This window comes from Caretta caretta, chromosome 1 (assembly GCF_965140235.1).
Source record: "Caretta caretta isolate rCarCar2 chromosome 1, rCarCar1.hap1, whole genome shotgun sequence".
In the NCBI taxonomy this organism is placed as follows: Eukaryota; Metazoa; Chordata; order Testudines; family Cheloniidae; genus Caretta; species Caretta caretta.
The window spans coordinates 138,766,909-138,789,394 of record NC_134206.1 but is presented as its reverse complement, the minus strand read 5'-3'; the positions used below and the strand labels follow the sequence as shown (position 1 = coordinate 138,789,394).

The window sequence follows — 22,486 nt, the reverse complement described above, 5'->3', positions numbered from 1 at the left end:
GAAGTGATGAATGAGGCATAGGAGGGGGCACACATAGGTGCTCATACCAGCAAGATGGTGGTTGCAACTTTGTGTCACAAGTGGTCAGACTCAGAGACTTCTAGAAAGGGGCCTCTATAGGGATGAGGAGAGCCCTGGATCAATAATTGGGAAACTGAAGCAAATTCTTCATCAGAATCCCTTTACTCAAACTCACTATGGAATGGTGGCAGGCCTGGAGAAATTTGAGGTGAAACTTCTTGGTACCAGGTGAACTTCTGGCAATCTCAATGTCCTTGGTACTGAAAATATGTCAGAGCCAAGCAGCAGTGAATCAGCTGTCACAGATACAGCCAGGTCCCAGGGAAAATGAAACTCCCATGATTCTGAGCATGCTGTCAGTACTGAGTCCATGGTCTGCACCAAGGTAATAGTGGCTGAGGGCACTGAAGGTACCAGAGTCTCATCTGCTCCAAGGGAAGTACAGTCACAGCCAGAGTGGGCTTCTTTGGTACCGAGGAAGGAAAGGATGAGCTGCTCTTGCTATCTCAGTCTGCTATTGATACCAATGATTTCTCCAAGTCCAAGACTTTGCAATCTTTCGGTCTAGCAGTACTCTCAGCGGGTACCTGATTGGAGAGTGGATGGTGCTGAAGTGGCTGAAAACACTGACAACCTTGGCTTTTTTGAGGTAGATTTCCTGCCTTGTGAGCATGGGGCAGAGTCTTTTGGAGGACTGATGAGAGGAGTCGAGTCTTCCTCTTAGGTGGAGAAGTGCAGCTCAGATACAGTGGAGGCAGCAGAGACCAGCATACAAAGGGTCCCTTTGCCTGTGTCAGAAGCTGGGTGTAGGGAGATCTCCATTCATTAGGAGATGAAGTTTGATCACCCTGTTTTTTTCTAGCTCTAGATTTCAGTGCCAGACAGAAGTTGCATATTACCCAGAAGTGAGATTCCCAAAAGTAACGGATGGACCAGGACTGCCTGTCGCTTACTGGGATTTCCTTCTGGCATGACAGATGACGTTTGAAACCAGAAGAACTGGGCATAAACTCCCAGTGAACGCTATGTACTAATATCTAATGATTTAAATATATTTATTTTAAAACTAGGAAGCTAAAGTTACTACTACGTACTATTTACACTTACAACTACCTACTACAATAAGAAACCAGGACACAGTTGAAGTAATCTCAACAGGGACAACTACCAGAGCTCTGCCTCAGGCCGAGGCAGTTGAGAAGGAACAGAGGACCGTTGCCCGCCCAATGCTGTATAGCAATTGAACGGGACATGAGGCTAATTAGCATGTGGGGGCCGAACAGACACTACTATAAGTAATCTCTGATCAAAGGCACAGGGGGTGCTAGCACACCTAGAGTAAAGCACCCATAGGGACACTACTCAAAAAAAACGGCTTTCATTTACAGAATTTCCTCCCTTAAATGCCAGATCTAGCAATTTAACTTTGTAAAAACCCAATACATATATGTAATACTTTACAAACTCAAAGAATTCAGTGCTCTAAACTGATCCCTGATAAAGTCCTTAGTTGAAACATGGCATATGTACTAGTTCAGCAACAGTAGCATAAGCCTCCCTTCTAAATTGCCTCGTCAACATGCTGCAGGCCTCACCTGGTAATGATGACTATCATAGAATCATAGAATATAAGGGTTGGAAGGGACCCCAGAAGGTCATCTAGTCCAACCCCCTGCTCAAAGCAGGACCAATTCCCAGTTAAATCATCCCAGCCAGGGCTTTGTCAAGCCTGACCTTAAAAACCTCTAAGGAAGGAGATTCTACCACCTCCCTAGGTAACGCATTCCAGTGTTTCACCACCCTCTTAGTGAAAAAGTTTTTCCTAATATCCAATCTAAACCTCCCCCACTGCAACTTGAGACCATTACTCCTCGTTCTGTCATCTGATACCATTGAGAACAGTCTAGAGCCATCCTCTTTGGAACCCCCTTTCAGGTAGTTGAAAACAGCTATCAAATCCCCCCTCATTCTTCTCTTCTGCAGGCTAAACAATCCCAGCTCCCTCAGCCTCTCCTCATAACTCATGTGTTCCAGAGCCCTAATCATTTTTGTTGCCCTTCGCTGGACTCTCTCCAATTTATCCACATCCTTCTTGAAGTGTGGGGCCCAAAACTGGACACAGTACTCCAGATGAGGCCTCACCAATGTTGAATAGAGGGGAATGATCACGTCCCTCGATCTGCTAGCTATGCCCCTACTTATACATCCCAAAATGCCATTGGCCTTCTTGGCAACAAGGGCACACTGCTGACTCATATCCAGCTTCTCGTCCACGGTCACCCCTAGGTCCTTTTCCGCAGAACTGCTGCCTAGCCATTCGGTCCCTAGTCTGTAGCTGTGCATTGGGTTCTTCCGTCCTAAGTGCAGGACCCTGCACTTATCCTTATTGAACCTCATCAGATTTCTTTTGGCCCAATCCTCCAATTTGTCTAGGTCCTTCTGTATCCTATCCCTCCCCTCCAGCGTATCTACCACTCCTCCCAGTTTAGTATCATCCGCAAATTTGCTGAGAGTGCAATCCACACCATCCTCCAGATCATTTATGAAGATATTGAACAAAACCGGCCCCAGGACCGACCCTTGGGGCACTCCACTTGATACCGGCTGCCAACTAGACATGGAGCCATTGATCACTACCCGTTGAGCCCGACAATCTAGCCAGCTTTCTACCCACCTTGTAGTGCATTCATCCAGCCCATACTTCCTTAACTTGCTGACAAGAATACTGTGGGAGACCGTGTCAAAAGCTTTGCTAAAGTCAAGAAACAATACATCCACTGCTTTCCCTTCATCCACAGAACCAGTCATCTCATCATAGAAGGCGATTAGATTAGTCAGGCATGACCTTCCCTTGGTGAATCCATGCTGGCTGTTCCTGATCACTTTCCTCTCATGCAAGTGCTTCAGGATTGATTCTTTGAGGACCTGCTCCATGATTTTTCCAGGGACTGAAGTGAGGCTGACTGGCCTGTAGTTCCCAGGATCCTCCTTCTTCCCTTTTTTAAAGATTGGCACTACATTAGCCTTTTTCCAGTCATCCGGGACTTCCCCGGTTCGCCAAGAGTTTTCAAAGATAATGGCCAATGGCTCTGCAATCACAGCCGCCAGTTCCTTCAGCACTCTCGGATGCAACTCGTCCGGCCCCATGGACTTGTGCACGTCCAGCTTTTCTAAAAAGTCCCTAACCACCTCTATCTCCACAGAGGGCTGGCCATCTCTTCCCCATTTTGTGATGCCCAGCGTAGCAGTCTGGGAGCTGACCTTGTTAGTGAAAACAGAGGCAAAAAAAGCATTGAGTACATTAGCTTTTTCCACATCCTCTGTCACTAGTTTGCCTCCCTCATTCAGTAAGGGGCCCACACATTCCTTGGCTTTCTTCTTGTTGCCAACATACCTGAAGAAACCCTTCTTGTTACTCTTGACATCACTGGCTAGCTGCAGCTCCAGGTGCGATTTGGCCCTCCTGATAACATTCCTACATGCCCTAGCAATATTTTTATACTCTTCCCTGGTCATATGTCCAACCTTCCACTTCTTGTAAGCTTCTTTTTTATGTTTAAGATCCGCTAAGATTTCACCATTAAGCCAAGCTGGTCGCCTGCCATATTTACTATTCTTTCGACTCATCGGGATGGTTTGTCCCTGTAACCTCAACAGGGACTAAGCTGAGTTCTTTCCACATCCAATCAATGTTCAGCTTTTAACTCCTTTACAAGAAAGGAGTAGCAACTTTGATCACCAACATGGACTAGATTTGAACCAGCACCTTAAACACATAAGACCTTCTATCCTATTACTATACCTCACCCATAAAGCTCTGGATTTACACTGAAATATTTCTGAAGATGCAGGGACCAACAAAACAGAATTTTAAGGTAGCAGTTAATTTATAAAATAGCGGAGTTTAATTTTAAAGCTATATTATTCCTTAATCCATTTTGCATCCTAGGGAAACAGGTATTGACTTGATTCACACTATTTTGTTGTTGTGTGAGAGTGCCTGAGTACTGCTTGTCTGATCAAGAGAGCATTTTTGATACCACGTGACAGGATTGAATCAAGTTGTTTCAGAATTTCACTAACTTCTCAGAGTAACAGCCGTGATCACTTTAGATAAGCTATTACCAGCAGGAGAGTGGAGTGGGCGGAGAAAACCTTTTGTAATGGTAAACACCCATTTTTTCATGGTTTGTATGTATAAGAACATCTTCTGTATTTTCCACAGTATGCATCCGATGAAGTGAGCTGTAGCTCACGAAAGCTCATGCTCAAATAAATTGGTTAGTCTCTAAGGTGCCACAAGTACTCCTTTTCTTTTTACTAACACTTCTGTACCTTTTACAAGTTTCACCCAAATGTAGACATATCTGAAAAGTATTACCTGGTCCCTTTGCAAGCCTTTCCATAGAGACCCCAGTAGCCTAGCATGAGACTTCCTGAGTGTAGAGAGGTTGGGAATTTTGAAGGTACACTTCCTTGGATCCTCAAGAGTTAGCAGTCTTATTCGCACTAGAACAGTATCCAAGCAGCTTCTTGCTCCAGGAAAATCACTGAGCAAGACTTACACATTTTATTACACCATTCAGTTGGACACTGCACACTACTGTGTCTGGAAAGCATTATGGACACTTTGGGTGCTATTACAATGTAATAGTCTTATTGTGCAGGAACATTCCTCTATGTAGTGGTTGATTAAGTTTGCATAGCTTGTTATGAAAACAAACTGTTAAAAACACCACCCAATCTGGGGGGCCTAAAATCCTGTTTTCTTTTAGCTGGCACAAGGTGACAAGACACAATCACGCCAACCCACTCCCACAAGCAACAGAGTAGCATATAACTATGACCATTAAAAATAATGCAATTTAGCGAAGTAATGAAAAAGGTAACTGATGTTTGTAGTGAAGAGATTCAAAACCTCAAAAGTTCTCCACTTCACATTCCAAGCCTCTAATTATTAGAAACTCAGCCCATTTGTGTTCAGTGTTGAACATAACTAAGATTTCCATCAAAGAAACAGCAATTCTGTGCTTTAAAAAGCTCAAACTTCAAGACTGCTGTTTGAAATTAGCAGTTGCCATTTAACCTGAATACATTTAGGACTGGTCTACACCTAAAACATAGGTCGACCTAGATACATCACTCAGGGCTGTGAAAAATTTAGCTCCCTGTTTGACAGAGTTAGGTCAACCTAACCTCCAACTGTAAATGCAGCTACTGCCTCTCAGAGAAGTGGATTATCTGCATCAGTGGAAACACCTGTTCTGTCAATGTAGGAAGAATTTATGTTACAACAGCATAGCTACAGTGCTGTTTGTGCCACTGTAGCATAGATATACCTTTAGTAATTTCAAACTTCACACCTCTAAATTCTCTCCTGAAGCTCCTAACAAGTGTAGCAAGAAGGCCAGACAGCCCAAGTTAGGAATGAATATGTTCCAAGAATAAAAGAAAAACACAGAGTCTGATATATTAAGCATACATATTTACTTAATCTATACAGAATCGAGTAGATAAAATTTCAGATTCACATTAGTGAAAAATCCCTACAAAATGTTTTTGAAAAGCAAAACAAGACTGCCTGTTCATTTCTCAATTTTTTTTTCTCATGAAAGCAGACATGGTTGTAAAAATAAAGCAGTGTGTTTAGCACAAACTAGATTTCTGCATCACTTTTTTCACAGTTATTTCCATCTACAGTCTGAAGAGGTAGATTTTCTGCAACACCTGAGAATTAAACTGTAATATAACCAGGTGTAAGTGGAATAAAGGAAGGACAAAACAGATTTGAGAGATACAGCCCTAACATAGTTGTGTACACTACTACACGTATTTGGGTCTTGCATCACACACAATTTAGCTTTTATTTTTTTGCACCCTAATCATGGGCCCAACTAACAATTAGGTGTACACGTCAGAGGCTACATAAATTTACAGCCCAGATTAAACAGTTGTGGTAGTGGAAGATACACAATACAAGTTTCCATAAAAACCCTACTGGAACCAATTTGGCTGAACAGTGGCAGTGCAACAGCCTGCTGTATGGCAGATCAGTGAGAGCGCTGGGCTTATCCCTTGCACTCTTTATAGCAACACCCCTTTGGTCAGTGCATGGAATGACATTAACTGCTTTCAGGAAGCCACGTCCAGCCCACCTTTGCTAGAGGGAAGGTTGGTGTGATGTGGTTCAGGGTCACACAGAGATAGGAAGAAAATCCCAGATTCCTTAAAACCCTTTACTGGAGGCATTCTACTTCATTTACACATGCAAGCCAGTAACTACGTATCATCTGCACTGCCCTTCCATTTGTCTCTCATATCTTTACAGCCCTTGCGGCAGGGACCAAAGTTCACTCCTGACTACACACAGAACACACATTATAAAAAGAAATGTGGTTATAGATACAGGAGAACAAATAATACATTTTAAAAAGAGAAAACTGCACTTTCCACTTCACTTGCAAAATGTGTACCTTTTGCCAAGGGTATGTTGTGCTGTAATTGATACATTAAGATCTTCACTTGCCCTCAGGAAAACGATTTCACGCTCACTTAATTTATTAGCTGAAGACCAGTTTTGGCAGAAATTTAAAAACTTACTTCCGTTAGTTTTTTGATTCCATGACAACACACAAAGTCAGACAAATCATTTGATGAAGCAACTTTGGAAGGATGTTTCTTCTTTCCAGTATTTTTGTTGCCATGCGGTTAACGTGATTAGTGTTTCAAAGCTGAGTCCAACCTCTCTGACTGCTCACCTCTACCTTCTCATTACTCACCATGCATGGACCACAAATACAAAACAGACTGTGCAAATTGAAGAGAAAAAACTGGCCAGTTCCCAATTTATGTCACTCATTTGCTACACAATTTAAGAAATGTCAGTTTGATACAGTTTTGTTCAGTGGTATGAGCTAAAACACATTTATCAGGCTTTATACAACCTTATTCTCTTTATAAGACATCTACATTATTTCAATGTACACCATTACATCAGGGAAGGGATCAAGAGCTCAGTGCAGCCTGAACATTCAAGTAATTTAGCCACTGAACTGCCAAAAAGAACAAAGGGGACGGGGAGGGAAGCTCATTGAAAGTTATGTGCTTGGTTCAGAAATCCCCCACTGAAGTTAAGTGCAAAGAACATTAAGTACCAGAAAAAGCTAACGTTTGTATCTCTTAAAATAAAAGTGATAACAACTGAAACTAGAAAGCGAAATATGTGGGCTAAAGTTAACAGTAGCTTGTTACTTAGCACATGACCTGCCTACATTACCTGCCTTGCTAAAAATAAATGTTGGTCCCAGCGAACAGTTCCCTTAAAAATTTGATATCCAAGTTTTCAAAGTGAAACACTGTAAGGCTCACAACTGCAGTCCATTACATTTTTTTAAATGTAATTTTTTCTTATTTATGGCATATTAGTTTAACATGAAACCTCTGAATTACCAATTTTACCAGGCAAGCAGTAGGTACCAGGAAGGCACTCTGTCTACTGATCAGTGTCTTTTCAGGTTAGGTGTGTGACAAGTTAAATGTTTTACTTTGGGAATATATTTGAATCCACATGATCAAATATTAACTGTGTTCATTACAGATCATTAAATATATTGCATACAGTGCTAAGTAAAGAACATCCAAACCAAAAATTGGTGTCTTAAGCACTGCATGCAGTAAGCATCTACAGTATCAACAAATCTACAAGAACTCGTTTGAAAATAACCAGATTATTTAATGCAACTTCTCTAATCAGAAATAATCATTTTATGAATTTTTGCAGTGCTGAGGCTTCATGTTAAGGGACATAACATGACTAACACTTCTGCAGTTGTGTATATTCCATTACAGATAACGTCACTCCATAAACACTCATTCCTGTATGCTTTCTTTGCAAGTTAAATTTAACACATTCACAGGGAGGGCAAATATAGTCTGTGAGTTAACCTTAGAGCACAACCCTGAGAAGTTTGCAAGAAAGTTGTACACCCTGTTTTACCAGCTGAAAATTAAAGTATGCATATTTGAAAGCTGTTTTTGTCATACCACAACTACACTAAAACCCTGTAAAATATTCTTGATCATATTCTGGACCCTTATTTTCATATATAATCAGGTGAGATAGTTGAAGTTTCTACTGGCCATTAGATGAATGGATGTAGAGAATTGACTGAAGAGTTTGGTAATTACATTAGTATACCAAACCTTACTTCAGTTAACAGAAGCAAAATGTTATTTTCAAACCAATGAAGTGACACTCCTGTCACTTTTCCCCATGAAATGTTAAATCTTTATACAAGTCTTAACTGATATGGTGAGATTTGTGTTTAGGGGAGAGGAAATGCACATGCATTCTTTATGGAAAAATATTTTTTTAAAATGAGGCAGATGTGCAACACAGTTGTGGAAAATGTACAGATTACACTATTCAAAGCTGCTATGCAGCTTCCTGTACCACATAAGTCCAGTAGTTCTAAGAAAATACATATATGGTAGAAAAAGTAAGAAAATTTTCACCACAAAACCAATAGTTACCACCAACAGAGAAAGTTATACACAAAATATATCTCTCAATACAGTGTTTACACTTCATTTTAGTCAACAGGAACAGGACTGGTGGAGACAGTCTTTTCAGAGCCATTTCCTTCATTTGCTGCATTTGATTCAGCATCTGATTGGATTCCTGGTTCTGTGTCAGTGGAAGTTCCCAGCTCCTCATGGGAATTGAGAGTGCATGACTGCAACACCTGCACTGCTAGATCCACATCTGCTTCTTTTACAGAAACCTGTTCCTTAAGGACTTCCACCTTCTCATTCAGCTCATTCCTCTCCGTCTGAAGAGCCCTGCACAGCTTCTCCAAACGCTCCAGTTTTATTTGAAAGCCTTTGTATTCTTTGTCTCTAACTGTTTTCTGTAAGGGATAAAAATAAACAGAGACTAACCCAATAAAGTGATCGGGGGGGCTGGGAATATTTATTTCTTTTAAAAAGGCACTACTTTGACAGGCAGAGAGATTAAATTCGTCCCTTTAATCCCTCAAAAAGGCACAGCATATATAGCGTTGGTGCAAATTCTCAGGCTGCCTCCAATGTTCTAAACCAAAGGGTGACCACATATAAGGGGTTGACAGGCCAGTCTGCTGAGATGCAACACAGGGTACTACATACTGCCATCTGTGAACAAGTGTTTTCTAATGTGAACAAGAGCCCACTAGGAACTCACTGAGACTAAATCACACAAACCAAACAGCTTGTTACTGTTCAAGACTACAGTTATGGGGATATTACTTATGGAACTCAGCCAACTTTAGTGAATGGGTACCAAATATTTCTGATTTCAAGCAGTTTGTACACAAACATATATACCAGATTTCATGGCAGAAATGGAACAGAAAGAATACTAACAGACATGGCAGAACTACACTGACCCCTAGTTGTAGCTAAGTGAGTTTTACAACTCACTCAGGATTCTGCAGGCTTCTCAATCTAGCACCTGTCCCAGCATTTAATAGACAAATAGTTTGTACCATTTTGCCATAAGATCCTACCTAGTAAGCAATAGGTTAGGGACAGCAATTCCTATGCTATGCTTTTGACTGACTAGACATATGAAGATCAAATGTCATGGATAGCAATTACAAAAAACAAAATTCATTTTGTGCCTTGAGAAGGATGGTAAATTTACCTGGGAAAAGTTATTTAAAGAAGCAGCACAAACTGTTAGTAATTAAAAAACAAAAATTAGTTGTATAGTTTGAACAGCTACAGAGCATTTCTTGACAATCTCCAGCTATCTAGAAATGAAGGGCCATGTAGAGGCAAGCCCTGCTTGAATGTTACTACACAGTTCCTTAAACTATGAAGATTGTTACCCACCTCTTCAGCCATTTGCAAAAGAGCTTTGTTGTTGTTTTCCCATTTTGTACGCCACACTATTGTCTCTTTTTCCAGTTTTTTTATCTTCTTGGTCATCTAAAAATATAGTAAAGCTAGTTTTATGACTAGGATCAAAATAGAGGTAACCACATATTAAAATGTTTTAGTAAGTTGCTCGAACTATAGTTTTCAAAGTAATCTTATAAAATAAATGTACAGGAAAGGGTTTCAAGTCAGTCCTATGAAAAATTATTAAAATCTTAAACATTTAAAAATATTACTTTTAAGATTATGGTGATTATAAAGATATTTCCATCCTCCCCCAAAAGCGTCTACAATCAACTTCTCCATTTACAAACAAAAGTAGTTCGTAACTAAAGTATTGCACATGACAATTTTTTTTTAAAAAGCTGTTTTCTGCTTTTAATATTAGCTTTTGGAATCAGAACTTGGCATGCAGTTATGCAAGTTTTCAGAAGAATGGATTGCATCATGTTCTTCCACAGCTATGCTGATTTTTTTCCTCTCTCAGTAATCAGACTGGAATCAGAGGGAGAACTAGTTCTAACGTGCCATTTTACAGTTTTTCCAGCTACAACTACTTTTAAAATTGCATTCAAGTCTATATCCTCTTCAGGGATTTTAAGGCCTAATAAGGAGCCAAATTTTTTTTCCCCTAATATTTTTTTCCCCTAATTTTCATTAAATTCTAACATAATTATATAAAAGTACCTTTTCCATTTCTTGTCTGAAGGTTGTAAAAAGTTCATTGCTCTTTGCCATGGTGGTCTGGAATTCTTCAAACTTATCCATGTAAAGAGAAAGCTTTGGGAAAAAAATAATTGGAAATATTTAATCTTTAAACTGTAGCGATATTATCAGACGAGCAATCTTTATTAAGGTACTTCAGAAATTTCAGCTAGTAGTAATTCAACAAAGGTAAGAGAACAATATTTACGTTCCCCCTCTAATCTATCAGGTAAATTTTCACCTAAAGCATGTATACATGACTATAAAAATAGATGATTACTCAAATTGTGCATGGATGCTGAGCTAGGGTTATCTTTATAAAGCAACAGAATATATTCTAACAAAAGTTAGGCATTAAGACATGGCTGTTATCTCAGTTAAATGGAAGTTTGAAAGAGATGCATTTCTAACTATGTACAAATAAAGGTAACAGCTAAAATTTGAAAAATTAAGCACAAGTTTAGGTGTAAATATGTAATTTAAAAACTAATTAAGATACAAAATATTGAACAAGGGAAGGATTAAAACACCAAAGCAAATTAGGATCAGACGAATAATAAAAGTTGAAGTATTCATAGGTGTGAGATTTAGTAACAAACTGCAAATTCTACATGTGTAACAGTGAGATTGGATTTGAAGTGACATCCTCCTCCGAGGCTCTCAACCACATAGTCTTGTTACTAAAGATATGGTTAAGAAACAATGAAGGTTCTGATCCTACGAACATGAATCGAAGTGGGGACTTGTTTGGGGCTTAAGTTATCCTAACAAATTTTCACTATAAGTAGAAACTCCAAGGAAGTGAGATTGGATAGGGAATAAACAAGCCTTTTAATATCCTTGTTTACACATCTTATAAAAGACAAACTGGGCAAGGGAACTAACCATTATTTGGTAAGGACAATGAAGTAGCCTCATTCGTGGAATTTCTAGTAAATACAACATTCTATCCAGAGGACAGATTTTGAATCTGCTGTTATCGGAATAAGCAAATTAGGAGTCCCACAGCCATTATTAGCAGCTTCCCACGTAACCTGAAAAAACTTCAAAGCAGCAAATAGAACTCCCTCTCAGTTCTCTTGCAGTCAAATCTTATCACAGCTGGGGCATATTTTGCAAATTTTAGGTTGGTAGAGGCATGATCATATAATTTCAGCACAGGGACTGAATACACAAAACACTTTCCCTCTCCAATTTGGCAGAAGAGTCAATCAGGAATTCATCCAGATCAGCATTTCTTAACAGGTGAGCGGTCACTGGGAGGAGGGAGGGAAAAATCACTCACAGGGGGAAAAAAAAAAAAAAAGAGGTGTTGTGAAATAACCAGCGGGGTGGAAGCCACAGATAGGACAGGTCCTTAGAATATCTGAAAGTCTAGTCTTAGCACAATGGATGCAGTGTTCTTTTAAATTAATGAAACAATCTTAGCAGTTCAGCATCTACACTTTCCAGTAATGTGGAGGGAACTAGGAGCCCCAAATAGCAATTTAAAGAAAACCTTATTTTAAAAAACCAGTATCTCCAATGTACATATAGCGAGAAGCGTTCATTGAACAGACAATTGCTACCAATTTAAGTTTCCATAAAAATTCAATATTTCCATTAATGAAAGTTTAATTTGCAATTTTTTGTACTTCCTCAAAATGTCAGGTTTGAGTCAAAACCATAAGGATCTCTTGATATTTTCATTGTGGAGCATCTGTATTGAATAGTACATTTACAATTTTTATTAAGTTACCTGCTGTTTTAGTTGGGCTTCCTGCTGCTTCATCTGCTCACATTTGTGTCTGGACTCAGTAGCTTCTTTTAATAGCTAAAAAGTGGAGAAAATGGCACTGTATTATTGAACATTATATCGAAGGGCAAAATTTTAAGGCTAATGTAAACGGGAATAAACAGTTACTCACCTTCTTGTAGCTGTTGTTCTTTGAGATGTGGTGCATATGTCTATTAAATTAGGGGTGTGTGCCTCGTGCATCAGTGCTGGAAAGTTTTCCCTAGTGGCACCCACAGGGATGGCCATGTCTGCACCCAGGCATCCCTTGAGCTGCAAGCACAAAGTACATAAACGGAAGAACTGCACCACCCACCCTTCAGTTTCTTTGTACCAGCATCTTGGATGATAGACTCCAATGCGTTGGAGAAGGAGGGTGGGTTGCATAAAGGACATATGCAGCACATCTCGAAGAAAAGTTACGAGAAGGTGATTAACCATTTCTTCTTTGAGTGATTGCACATGTCTATCACACTAGACTCCCAAGCTGTTTTCAATGGAAGTGTGGCTAGGAGTCTGATCAGAAGATGGACTACAGGACTCTTTTCCTCCCATTCACATATTTCCTTGAGGCAGCAGTAACTGTGTAATGTTTAGCAAATGAGTGGACTAAAGACAACTTTGTCCCTATTGTAGACATCTGCGAAGCGACAATTTCCCAGAAATGCAGTGTGCTTAGTTTGCTCTGGTTGAATGCACAGACAGCTTCTCTGGGGGCGTCCTGGGCAACGCAGCTGGTGATCCACTTAGAAAGCCACTGCACTGTTATGGGATGCCCTCTCATTTGTTCTTGATAGAAAACAAGCAGCTGGGAAACAGACCTGAAAGGGCTTCCTAGCAATTGGTACCATTTTATGACGTGGAGCCATTACCAGTGGTCTTGGAACAGACATTGAGAAAAACAATACAGGACCTGAAATCACAGGCATCACAACATACCCCAAAGCGTGCACCATGTTTGTTGGCTCTGGAAGGACACTGTCAAACTGGATGATCAGCGAGGGTGATACCGAGAGGGTCAACAGATCTTTTGCAAACTTCATATGCCTCTGAAGTGGTCTGTATTGAAAGAGGTCTTTGCCCTGCTGCAAGCAGGGGCAATGGTTCCACTACATGCGTCAATAAAGTAGCCAATATTGACAGTCCTGGACATGGTTCTACAGCTCTACTTTATAAGAGCCACTAAACTGCAGTACTGGGGAGGGGTGGGCTGAAGGGCACGCTCTACCTACGGTACCAGAGTGGCTTAAATTTTGAAACTAAGGCGTTCTATATGGAGGATTTGACAAAGACAAAACAGTCCTCTTAGGATGCTCTGAGCATTCGTTTGAGGACAGCCAGGTGAGCGAGATTTTCTCTCGTCTCGGTCCACAGGTATGGCTGGGGGAGCACATGTGGAAGAGTGGTCAAGGAACTCCCTCGGTCAGATTCTGATGCTGGGCAAAGAGCAGCCCCCATGAGGATGTATAAGAGAGAATCTTCTCTTTGCTTCATTGTTCTGGTCTTGAAGCCTTGGAAGACTATTTACCTGTCACCTAAACACTTCAAACAGCGAGAGTGAGGATCACTCACAGGAATTGGTGTGTGACACCCAGAGCAAGGCTTGAAGCCAGGGGACCTTGGCACAGTCTCCACTGGTACCAAGCAGAGCCTGGAGCTGAATACTGACAATAAGGAAGAGAAAAAAGAAGAGGGGTTTCAAAGGACCAAAATGAGTATTACTGTTAACTACAGTTGGGAAACTATTAGCTATAAAGGGACGTTCCCAGGAGGAATGAGCTGTCAGCATGCTTCAACCATGGACAGTAAGTAGGAACAAAAGAACGGGCAGGGCAGCTCTGCCCTTTATACCCTCAGCTCAGAACACGAGGGACACCATAGAACTGGCATGGCTGCCCCTATGGGTAGGTACTGGTAGGGAAAACTCTCCAGCATCCATTCACAAGGCATGCATGCACCCTAGTGTAATAGATCTATGTAATCATTTGAAGAACCATGGCTTGATACAATGTAATATAAATGAGAAAGTTTGATTTACAGTGAAACTTCATACAGTTGAACATGTTCTTGCCTACTCTTGCATTAAATGGTTAAAAAGTTAATTTGTTAAAGAACAAAACAGGTAAAAATTGTGCCAGATTACTTAAGAAACCTAAACAACTCACGGTGTTCTCCTTTCTGTCACAAACTAATAGTACTTAGCTGATATTTTAAAACCGTTTATGGTATACTGGAATTGATTTTATTATATGGAAAAAAATCTTAACAGTTGGGAAAATTCAGTTTATGTCTGCATTCTGGTAAAATGCCTTAAGTATTAAATGATATGCAGAAGTACAATAAAAAGCTATTCTACTACAAAAATACATGAATGCCCAAGCATAGAAAAAAAATTATGTAGTACAATTAGCTTCACACTTGTGATGTTCTCCTGTCACCTATGTTAAAGAAGTTATTTGCAAAGACTGAACTGGACTACTTCGATGACTTGTCTTATATGAAACAAACCTATGCCAGTAACATTAACAACTCCTGTACGTAAAGCAGCAAGGCTGAGGAGAGAAAGCGTAGTGATGTCAAAGTGGGAGAGTTTGTGTCAGACTTGGCTAAAATTTAAACTTTTTAAAAATCTACTTTGTCTAATTTAAAATCAGGAGATTATCAGTATGCCTTAGCTTTTAGATAACAGAAGATTCAAATACTTACACACCTGTAAATCTAAGCAAGAATTCTTCACAAAAACAGCTTGGTATCCTCTATCTTTAAATCACAGTCTTCAAAGATTAGTCAACATGGCCAGAAGTTACTTGATTTTTGACCCCTCCATCCCAAATCACACAAGTACTCATTCTCAGTGAGGACTATATTCATGCCAATTTTGAAACTTCAAGTTTTTTTTTCTATACCCTATCTATAAATACGTAATAAAAACAAATAGAAGACATAGGCCTCTCTCCAACACCTTCTAAGATTTTGTTCAAATTCTGGAAACAAAATCACTACTTTGGGTGGAGGGGGGTGAATATTTAGGGCCTGATCCAAAGACTCTAATGGACTTTAAAAAGGCTTTGGATCAGCCCTAAAATGTCTAAAGCCATTTCATCACCAGGAGGGCACGTTTTCAATTGAAGAGTTCAACTGAAGACTTCAGTCTTATGTAGTTTCCAGCCAAGCTGCTAAAATTCCTAGTTTTACACTCTCTCAAATGCTCAGAAAACACTGGGCACACACTTCCTGGTAACAGCAAGTGCTCTTAAAGGTGCTTACATTATTTCTGCTTTCACCCTCTTTCCACCTCACACTTCTTAGAGCATAGCTGACCAAATTCAGGCATCAGAAGAACAAGGAAGCATGCCGCAAAAGCTGCACTATGTGGAATAATCTCCAAGCCTAACAGAAGTACCTAAATTGTGTTCGGAGAATGCATTTATATACACAAACACACACACCCCCCTCGAACAGATAATGGTTCTTGCCAAAAAAACCTGCAGCTGCATGCACATTATTTGTTTGCACCTATATAGATGTATATTGCAGGTACAATTCAGGTTCCTTTTAATTTAAACCATTTGGATCTTAGTATCTTGTAGAAAAGGTATTTTAGCCCTAAATATGCTGCCCCTTCAGTTGCTGTGTTTTTTGTTTTTTAAAAGTAAGCTTAGAAGCAACTTACGAACTCCCTCTCTCTCTGATGTTTTTCCTCAGCTTCTTTTATAAGTTGTGTGGTTTGCTGAAGTTTGGCATCCACCAGTTGTTGTTGTAATTCTTTATGCTTGAACACTTTGTCAATATGCTAAGGAAAAAGTAAAACCTGACAGTGTAATATGAGCAGTACACAGTTAAGCCAACATAAAAGATTTTTCTTAATGAAAAAAAAAGTTTTGAACAGTTTTAGTATTCAGTCCTGGTGATCCAATGGTCAGGGTTGCCGGACCATTGGATCACAATATATGTGGTATTTTTCTTTAAGCTCCAGCCTCCAGAGTCAAGTGATTACAGGAGAATTTGAACTTTTATTTAAAAAAGTTTCTGCCTCTCACAGTTGATGAGAGAAGCGTGAAAACATGACTCAAGTGCATCTTAAAAACCAGAAAGTAAATGCAAAGGTTTGCAAACCGTGGCCTAAAAACAGCTGACTGGTCACATCTCATTTCCAGCTGTTAAACAGCACTAAATTACATTAACTTCCTAGTATTACTTTTCCACATAAACAATTGCTCTGGTTGCCACAGGATGTGATCATGAATGAGAGGGGAGAGAAGTGGTTCATGACAACCTCAGTATTAGAAAGCAATCCACACTATGAAAAAAAAATATCAGAGAACACTTATTCTACACAACTGTGTGCCTTAGCTGCTGGTTGGGAACCAAAGAAAGCTGTAGTACTCTATGAAAGTGAACTGATTTTAATCATTATCACTTCTCTTTAGAAAGCCACCACTTAAAGTAGTACGGAAACTAATTTGAGTGCTTATGGAAGCATAAATTTAAATTACCTCTTCCCGTAAAGCATACTGTTCAATTAGTTTCTTCAGCTTCTCCCCCAATTCAATATTTTCTTGGCGGAGCTTGGCATTGTGTATATCATGCTGTTCCAGCTGGGCCTGAATTTCATTCAGTGTAATCTGGAAATGTGCAGTGGCTTCTTTACGTCTCTCCTCTTCTTCACGTGCTTGCTGCATGTTTTCTTCCTTTTATCCAAAAGGATTTGTTAATGGTGTGCAAGTCAAAAGTGACGTAATATGCCCGTATAATAATCTTTAAGATAGAGATGGGTCAAAATAAATACTTCAGGTCTGAATACTTCCACAACATTGGTGTGTTCAAAAACCAAAACCAAAGTTTTGCCCAAACTGACAATTAAATCCTTACCAATTCAGTGTGCTACCAGGATGCTTCTTTAGGGAAGCTGGTTCCTGGTCTTGCAACCACTCTGGCGTTAGCTGGGTGTTTTAATGTAGGTATTTTAATATACATTCAGCAGTCTATTACCATGTTGTTGTTTTGTTTTTACTTTTCAATTGATCTAAAATGGATATGGTTTATAATTGTATGCTTGAAGAGCATTCGTCTTTATGGCTTAAGAAAGAGTTCAACTGATGTTAGTATGGTTTGGTAAGGCCAGCAACGATTATCCAGGAGGCAAAAAAATCCTGCATTGATACATTTGAAATAGAAAACTGAATGGTTTGTGTTCACCTCCTCACCAAGGTTTTTGTACTTCAATTTAAAAGCTACCCTAAAGTTAATAAAACAGTTATTTGGTGAAGCAATTCCCTACAATAACACAGGGAAATGAATGGAATCTCAACCCCCCTTTCCCTTACTCCTTCCAATTCAAGCTTTGTTTATATCTTGTCATTTTAAGCTGTTTTGATTTCATTCATGTTATTTTACTAGCAGCCAACACCACAGCTCTCAGTAACTAGTATGGCAAGACTAGACACTACAGCAGTCTAAACTAAGTATGATTCATGGACCAGTTTGAGAAGGAAACTGACTAAAGTAAACACACCAATTCCCACAATCCCAATACTCAAAAGGGTTGTTATTCTCTATTGATCTGGGTATTGGACATGAAACAGTGCAAATACCAGCTAGCTAGCAGCAAGTATGAATTTTAAATAGCAATCAGAAATAGGGTTTACTTTAAAACAATTTACACAAATAAACTAACCTTTAAAGTCTTGTTATGACGCTGAAGCTCCCGGCACAGAGATTCCAGTTTGCTGCGTGCTAGAATGGCCTTGCTATGCTCACTCTGCAAATGGACTTTCTCTTTCACAACCTGTGCTTGTTTCTTCTGCAGTATCTTCATCTGCTTTTGAACATTCCGGCTCTCCTCCAACTAAAGTTAGAGAGCATAATTAAGAAAATGGAGATGAGTGTGCCATCTTTTTCAACCTAGTCAGAACAACTTAAACTAAGATTGAATGAACTTTAAGTAGCTTCAGAAGCGAATGGTGAAGGTCTATACATTTCACTAAGACCAGTGTAGACTACAACAACTGTTTGGTTTTTTTTTTTTTTTTTTTTGGTCCCGGGGAAAAGTTAATCCCAAATGTGTGAATGGACAGTCTTGGAATATAAAGCTAAGAAAACCTGTTCTGATTTACCAAAAATTTCCTCCAAGTTACAAGGTCTGTAGAACTGTTAACCAACAGCCTCTCAGCCTGCATGCAGCTACGCAAGCAGAACCAGACCTATCAATCACAGATATGTGAGGCACTCTGAAAAACCTACCAATTTAAACAGCTTTCACAGCTAAGGGTAACACCCCGTGGACTGAAACTTGTTAGTAAATTTCTATATGCTATAGTAATAAGTTGTGAATTTCTTCTGTAGAGCATCTCTCAAGAACCAAGATGAATAAACCAACAAGGATTTTTAATCCTACACACCAAAGAAATTCTCCAAAGATGGGAGAATTGAATCAGTGTACCTTTTAACTCAGAAAAAGGAAGTTTTTGGTAATTCAGAATAAGTTTTCCTATTCTTTCATCTACAAGGTCCTCAGACGCATTAACCCAGTGGTTCTTAACCTGGGGTGCACGCACTCCCTGGGGGTGCGAGATGCCCTTTCTGGGGGTGCGAAAGTGCCTTGTTTCTCGAACATCACTGACCAGCAACAACAGAAGAGTCACTGAGACGGTAAATTTAAGAAAGTGTAATTTTTCATGTATTCTTAATTTTACTGTGAAATTAAAATACATAATTCTCTTTCATTCTGTAGTTATGATATATGTAGGTTTAAAGAACTGACCTACTTCAAAGATTTTTATAAGGGGTGCGTGAACATATTTTGAGAACCAAAGGGGTGCAGGCTGCAGTAAAGGTTAAGAACCACTGCATTAACCAATGGGATTGCAATAGGAATGTTAGGTTTAACAAGTTGATCTACTGACTGGTCAACTGACAGCCTACTATTTAACCATGGTCAAATATCATCTGATATTCCAGCAACAATGCGCAGATGTAGGTGGTGGCCTAGCTTTTTTATTGCAACACGGTGACATCTGTTAGCAAACTTACCGAAATGTCTTGATTACTCACTTTACTACATGCTAATGCCATCTGCTGGGGAAAAGGTGAACTGATGAACATCTGATGAAGTGAGCTGTAGCTCACGAAAGCTCATGCTCAAATAAATTGGTTAGTCTCTAAGGTGCCACAAGTACTCCTTTTCTTTTTGCGAATACAGACTAACACGGCTGTTCCTCTGAAACCTAACTTAAAGTTGATCATCTTAATGGCTGTAATCTTCCAGAACATACATTATACATGTATCTATTTGTATTCCAGGCCATCATTGTTCATGGTGGTCTACAAAGTGCATCAAACAAGTTAAAAGACATGGTCCCTGGTCCTGGTCAATCTAAACTGCCAAGACAAACCTACAGAAATAAATTCAGAAGGGGGTGGAGACGGGAAAGGAGGGTTCAGTCATTAAACTTTCTCCCCGAACACAAAGACAAAAGATGCACAGCCATCAAACCTGCTCCCTATTAACCCCACTATCCTCAACACAAACAACCTGTTATAGGCCTATGTAAATAAATCCCCACTTCTCTCCCTCAAACACCCCCTCCATCAATTCCCCCACACACTTATCCCCAACAAAACCTTCCTGAGAAATATGGAAAGTTCTATGTTAATGGGGGTTTGTGACATCACATCTTTGTACAGCCCCTCCCGTTCCTGCTGCTTATGAGTCTGTGTGTTTGCTGTAGGAAGAAGGAGCGGCCTGCCCCCCTCTCCCTTCCTGTGATCTGGGAGTCTTTAAAGGTTCTGGGAAGGAGGGGACAATATGCCCAAAAACATTTTGACAGGATGGAATCTTCCAATCAGCAGCGCTTAGAAAGACTGAATAGCTACTGGTTGATTAAAATTCAAGAGATACTTCATAACTGAGACTGAAATCCAGAAGTAGTGAGACATTAACAGTAACATAATAAATTATGCAGAGTTGAGGAAAGCCAAAATAATTTGTATGTTTTTTTTTTTTTAAACACTAGACATGAACATGGAAACACTGTTAAAGCTAAGTGCAAGTTATGTTCTCTTGAGTATGAGACAAAGGTAGATAGAAAGGAGAACGCTCACTTGAGGAATTCTTGTGATGTGTCCAGCTACTGTCAAAAGATTATTACAGGCAAACAGCAAAGAATAGTAAACTGGTCGACATCAAAATTTGTTTTCTTCTGTGTACTCTTTTTCTACTTTGTCTTTGACAGTAGTATCATGAAGCCTAGTGTTTTTTGATGAATACAGGGATATAAGTGGCAATGAAAATGATGCTAATTCAATTTCTTCATCTTCAAATAAGAATTTTGTTACTTTATCTGCTTCGGCATCAAAAACTCCTACTCCTGGAAAGTCTTCAGATGTTCATCAAATCATTATCAAGATTTGATGTGTGGACTTGCAAAAGGGTTTGGTGCGCTCCAAATAGAACGCCAGCGCTCTACGCACATCCAAGGTGTGCAAGCTGCGGTGACTCGGGACCGTATGAGGTTTCAGGAAGAACACTGGCAGACAAATGTCCTGGCCCAGATGGAATTGGGACATCACTTTAGGGAGGAACTTGGGGTGCGACCAGAGCTGCACCTTGTCCTTGTGAAATACTGTGTACGATGGCTTAGAGGTGAGGGCCCTCAGTTCGGAAACCCTTCTGGCTGAGTAACGGCAACCAGAAATGCCAGCTTCCTGGAAAGGGAGGAGGAGAGAACAGGTAGCGAGGGGCTCGAAAGGGGGTCCCATGAGTTTAGAAAGGACCAGGTTAAGGTTCCATGGAGGAACTGGGGGGCGGGAGTATGGGAACACCTGCTGAGGGAGTCTGCCAGCTCGTTCCGCACTCTCGGGAGATAGGACGCTTTGAGGTGAAACACATGGGCTATGCAAAGGTCCCAGAGGAGGAGAGTCGTGAGGAACGAGTCCCGCCCTGCTTGTTTCTATAAAACATGGCACTAGTGTTGTCTGTCAGAACTGTCATGCTGTGACCACTCAGAGTGGCATGAAAGGTCTGGCAGGCGAGACGAAGCGCCCTGAGCTGCTTCACTTAGATATGGAGCGACCGCTTTGCTCCGGACCACAAACCCTGCGTCATGAGGTCCCCTAGGTGAGCCCCCCATCTGTGGTCTGACGTGTCCGTCACCAGCATCAGGTGCGGAAGTGGGGCGGCAAAGGGGATGTCTTTGCTAACCACAGGCTGGGACTGCCACAACAGCAGGGAGTCCAGCACATCCCTTGGGGCTGTCACTACCAAGTCCAGGGGGTCCCTGCCTGGGCGGTACACCCGAGCGAGCCACGCCTGCCAAGTCCTGAGTCTCAGTCTGGCATACCTGACCAGGTGCATGCATGCTGCTATATGGCCCAGCAGCCACAGGCAGCACATGGCCATTGTTGGAAACTGGCGCAGGGAGGCCACTGCTTGTTGGATAGCCCGGAATTGGGATACCGGAAGGCTTGCCCTGGCCTGCCCCGCATCCAGGACTGCCCCTATGAATTTCACTCTCTGCTTGGGTACGAGTGTGGACTTGGGGACGTTGACCGGGAGCCCCAGCTCGTGGAACAATCTCAGGACCACCTCCACATAGCCTCACACCTCCGCCTTGGATCGGCCCGCCAGGAGCCAGTCGTTGAGGTACGGGAGAACCGCAAACTGATAATGTTCTCGGCTCACGGTCAAGCGTAGGAACCGCCAATGTGCTGGGAAAATGGTGATATGAAAGTACTCATTCTTCATATTGAGGGCGGCGTACCAGTCCCCTGGATCCAGGGAAGGGATGATGGTGCCCAGAGAAACCATGCAGAATCGGGCCTTGACCAGAAACTTGTTGAGCCCGCGCAGTCTAGGATTCGGCGAAGGCCCCCTTTGGCCTTGGGGATGAGAAAGTACCAGGAGTAGAACCCTTTTCCCCTTAGGCCGTGAGGCACCGCCTCTACTGCCCCCGCCTGTAGCAGCGAGCGGTCTTCCTCCTCTAGGAGATACTTGTGAGATGGGTCCCTGAAGAGGGCCAGGGAAGGGGGTTGGAAGGGAGGCGAACTGCAGCAAACACCTGTTCCGCA

At 40.9% G+C, this 22,486-nt stretch overlaps 1 protein-coding gene across 2 annotated transcripts in view; it reads right to left on the bottom strand.

The window, feature by feature from the left end:
• Nucleotides 1-5,491: 5,491 nt before the first annotated feature.
• The window catches only part of TXLNG (taxilin gamma), a 54,275-nt gene continuing 37,280 nt past the window's right edge, over nucleotides 5,492-22,486 (bottom strand). For both annotated transcript variants that reach the window (XM_048861853.2, XM_075131548.1), the window contains exons 4-10: nucleotides 18,096-18,266; nucleotides 16,915-17,109; nucleotides 16,092-16,211; nucleotides 12,383-12,457; nucleotides 10,627-10,719; nucleotides 9,895-9,990; nucleotides 5,492-8,930 (exon numbers count right to left, since the gene is read on the bottom strand). In XM_048861853.2, coding sequence (XP_048717810.2) covers nucleotides 8,613-8,930; nucleotides 9,895-9,990; nucleotides 10,627-10,719; nucleotides 12,383-12,457; nucleotides 16,092-16,211; nucleotides 16,915-17,109; nucleotides 18,096-18,266 — 1,068 coding nt within the window. In that variant the 3' untranslated portion in view covers nucleotides 5,492-8,612. The remainder of the gene's footprint in view (nucleotides 8,931-9,894; nucleotides 9,991-10,626; nucleotides 10,720-12,382; nucleotides 12,458-16,091; nucleotides 16,212-16,914; nucleotides 17,110-18,095; nucleotides 18,267-22,486) is intronic.